General features: G+C 58.2%; 1 protein-coding gene across 1 annotated transcript in view; it reads left to right on the forward strand.

Moving 5' to 3' along the window:
- Positions 1-8: 8 nt before the first annotated feature.
- The window catches only part of EFCC1 (EF-hand and coiled-coil domain containing 1), a 61,658-nt gene continuing 58,913 nt past the window's right edge, over positions 9-2,753 (forward strand). The window contains exons 1-5 of the mRNA XM_017737287.1: positions 9-595; positions 796-867; positions 955-1,053; positions 1,507-1,614; positions 1,788-1,859. Coding sequence (XP_017592776.1) covers positions 562-595; positions 796-867; positions 955-1,053; positions 1,507-1,614; positions 1,788-1,859 — 385 coding nt within the window. The 5' untranslated portion in view covers positions 9-561. The remainder of the gene's footprint in view (positions 596-795; positions 868-954; positions 1,054-1,506; positions 1,615-1,787; positions 1,860-2,753) is intronic.

Here is a 2,753-nt window from a genome sequence, read left to right on the forward strand (position 1 = left end):
TGGTTCCCTAAGGCAGAAGGGGATCCCAGCACACCATGGAATGGTTCTGATCTCTGCTCCCTTCTAGACTGGGATCATGAAATGGATCATTTGGAAAAGCTGCTGAATGACAGTTTGAAGATTTTAGAGCATGGTGGAGGCAAGTTCTCAGCATCCCTTTCCTGACAATGATCAGTGTCACTGTGGCAAGAGCTCACTCAGGTGCCACTCTCGTTAACGTCACCTCAAGGCCGAAGGATTCTGGAAACCTTGCCCTGCTCCCTTCTCGAGCCCTGAGTGATCCCCCAGGGCCGCTGTCGGGGCAGGAAGGAGCATTTAGCTGTCAGCCTTCTTGCCGTGTGCAATGCCAGTTGCTCCTTGCGTGTGCTCTGTGCAGCCCCGGAGAAGAGCAGAGAGGGAAGGGGCCGGGCCCAGGGCTGTGGCCCGGGGCGCTGTGCCCGGCGCGGCTCCTCTGCCGGCCCCAGGGAGCCTGGGGATGTCCAACAGTGCCAGGGGAGCTCTTCTGTCCTGACTTTCTTTGCAGCTGAACCTGTTGGTGATGGTCAAGCGACTTCCCAGCCCATGTCCACGACTGAGCCTCAGCGAGAAGATGAGGGTAGGTCAAGGCCTTTCCCCTGGGAGAGCTGCCAGCTCAGAGCCCAAAGGTGGCCAGCGGGCCATCGCTGCAGGTGCCAGGACACAGCTGTGCCCGTGTGTGCCCTCGCCCTGCGGCATCCCCTCCCTGCTCCTGCAGCTCAGTGCTGCCCATGCAGATCAGCAGAGATGACAGAAGCTTCTCTGGCTGTTGAGTTACAGGTGTGTCTGCAGGGAGGACTTCTCCAGCTCCTTTGCTGGTTCCTGCACGCAAGCCCGGCTCCCATCGCAGGGGTGAGCAGTGAGTCCCTGCTGACCCCACAGGCTGAGCACTGGTTTTGTGGGATTCATTCATCTGAAATGGAACTACTTTCTGTTAAGGTCCTCCAAAAGGAAAGACCCAAGCTAAAGGAGAATATAAAGATCTGAAGCCTTCTGAACTTCTGGACCAGATGCTGAGTGATCTGGAGAGACGGCGTGGTGGGTGCATTTCCCTCAGCCTTCTGTTGAGCCTCAGCAGCCGGGCTGTCGCTGCACATCTGCACACGCCGTGCCCGGCACAGGGGAAGGCATCCATCGCAGCCTCGCGGCCCCGCTGCTGCTTTCACGCCCTGCAGGGCTGTTTCCCAGCCTGGCCTGGCTGCAGCTCCTCCCCGGCCTCTGCCGGAAGGCATTTGGCATCAGCTGACAGGGTGCCCAAACTGCACCACGGGCCACGCACCCCCTGAGATCCCCTGCAATCTCCTGGTCTCTGGGTAGATCAGGAGTGGAGGCTCTTGGGAGGAGGGAGGGCCCGGGCCCTGGCCCAGCCCCACGAGCCTGGGCATTTTCCTGATCCTTACCCATGTCTCTGACAAGTACTGCCTCCTGAAGATGTCACTCCCCATGGAGAACAATCCCATCTGACCCAGCTGTCCCTCTTCCTTTCTCCAGAGATGAACCAAAAGACTGTGCTGAAGGCATCATTTCCTGGAGGAAGCAATGGCTCCGTGCCAGCCACTGCTGCAGGAAGGGAGGCCATGCCAGGCACAGGCACAGGAGGTAATTGCTGAGCCTCTGGGCCTGAGCCCTGCTGAGGCTTGAGCTGCCATCTCTGCTGCTGGGCAGTGCTTCCCCTCCTGGGATTACCCAAGCCCCTTGCGGTGCCCAGTTCCCTACAGGAGAAGGGGATCCCAGCACACCATGGAATGCTTCTCATCTATGTTCCCTTCTAGATTGGGATCGTGACCTGCATCATTTGGAGTCGCTGGTAAATGACGGTTTAAGGATCTTGGAGCTTGATGGATGTAAGTTCTCAGCATCCCTTTCCTAACACAGTAATCGCAGTCTAAGTGTCATCATGTGCAGAGCAATATTCATGTGTCGTTTCCCTTAACATCATCTCAAGCTTGATGGAGTCTGGAAATTTTGGCCGGGAAATTCCTCCTCTTTTGCCCAACAGTGATCCCACAGGGGCGCTGTCAGGGGGAGGGTCTGCAGGGAGGACTTCTCCAGCTCCTTTGCTGGTTTCTGCACCCAAGCCTGGCTCCCAACGCAGGGGTGAGCAGTGAGTCCCTGCTGACCCCACAGGCTGAGCACTGGTTTTGTGGGATCCACGCATCTGAAAAGGAACTACTTTCTGTTAAGGTCCTCTGAGAGAGTGGAACAAACCTACAGGAGTCAAGAAGTCCCTGGAGAATTCCAGACAAGTGGACCAAAGCCTGAATGATCTGGAGAGACGGCGTGGTGGGTGCATTTCCCTCAGCCTTCTGCTGAGCCTCAGCAGCCGGGGGCTGTCGCTGCACATCTGCACACGCCGTGCCCGGCACAGGGGAAGGCATCCATCGCAGCCTCGCGGCCCCGCTGCTGCTTTCACGCCCTGCAGGGCTGTTTCCCAGCCTGGCCTGGCTGCAGCTCCTCCCCGGCCTCTGCAGGAAGGCATTTGGCATCAGCTGACAGGGTGCCCAAACTGCACCACGGGCCATGCACCCCCTGAGATCCCCTGCAATTTCCCGGTCTCCGGGTAGATCAGGAGTGGAGGCTCTTTGGAGAAGGGAGGGCCCTGGCCCAGCCCCAAGAGCCTGGGCATTTTCCTGATCCTTATCCATGGTTTTGACCACTATTGCCTCCTGAAGATGCCACCTCCCCATGGGGAATGGTTCCACCTGGCCCAGCTGTCCCTCTTCCTTTCTCCAGAGATG

Source organism: Corvus brachyrhynchos, unplaced genomic scaffold (assembly GCF_000691975.1).
Source record: "Corvus brachyrhynchos isolate BGI_N302 unplaced genomic scaffold, ASM69197v1 scaffold266, whole genome shotgun sequence".
In the NCBI taxonomy this organism is placed as follows: Eukaryota; Metazoa; Chordata; class Aves; order Passeriformes; family Corvidae; genus Corvus; species Corvus brachyrhynchos.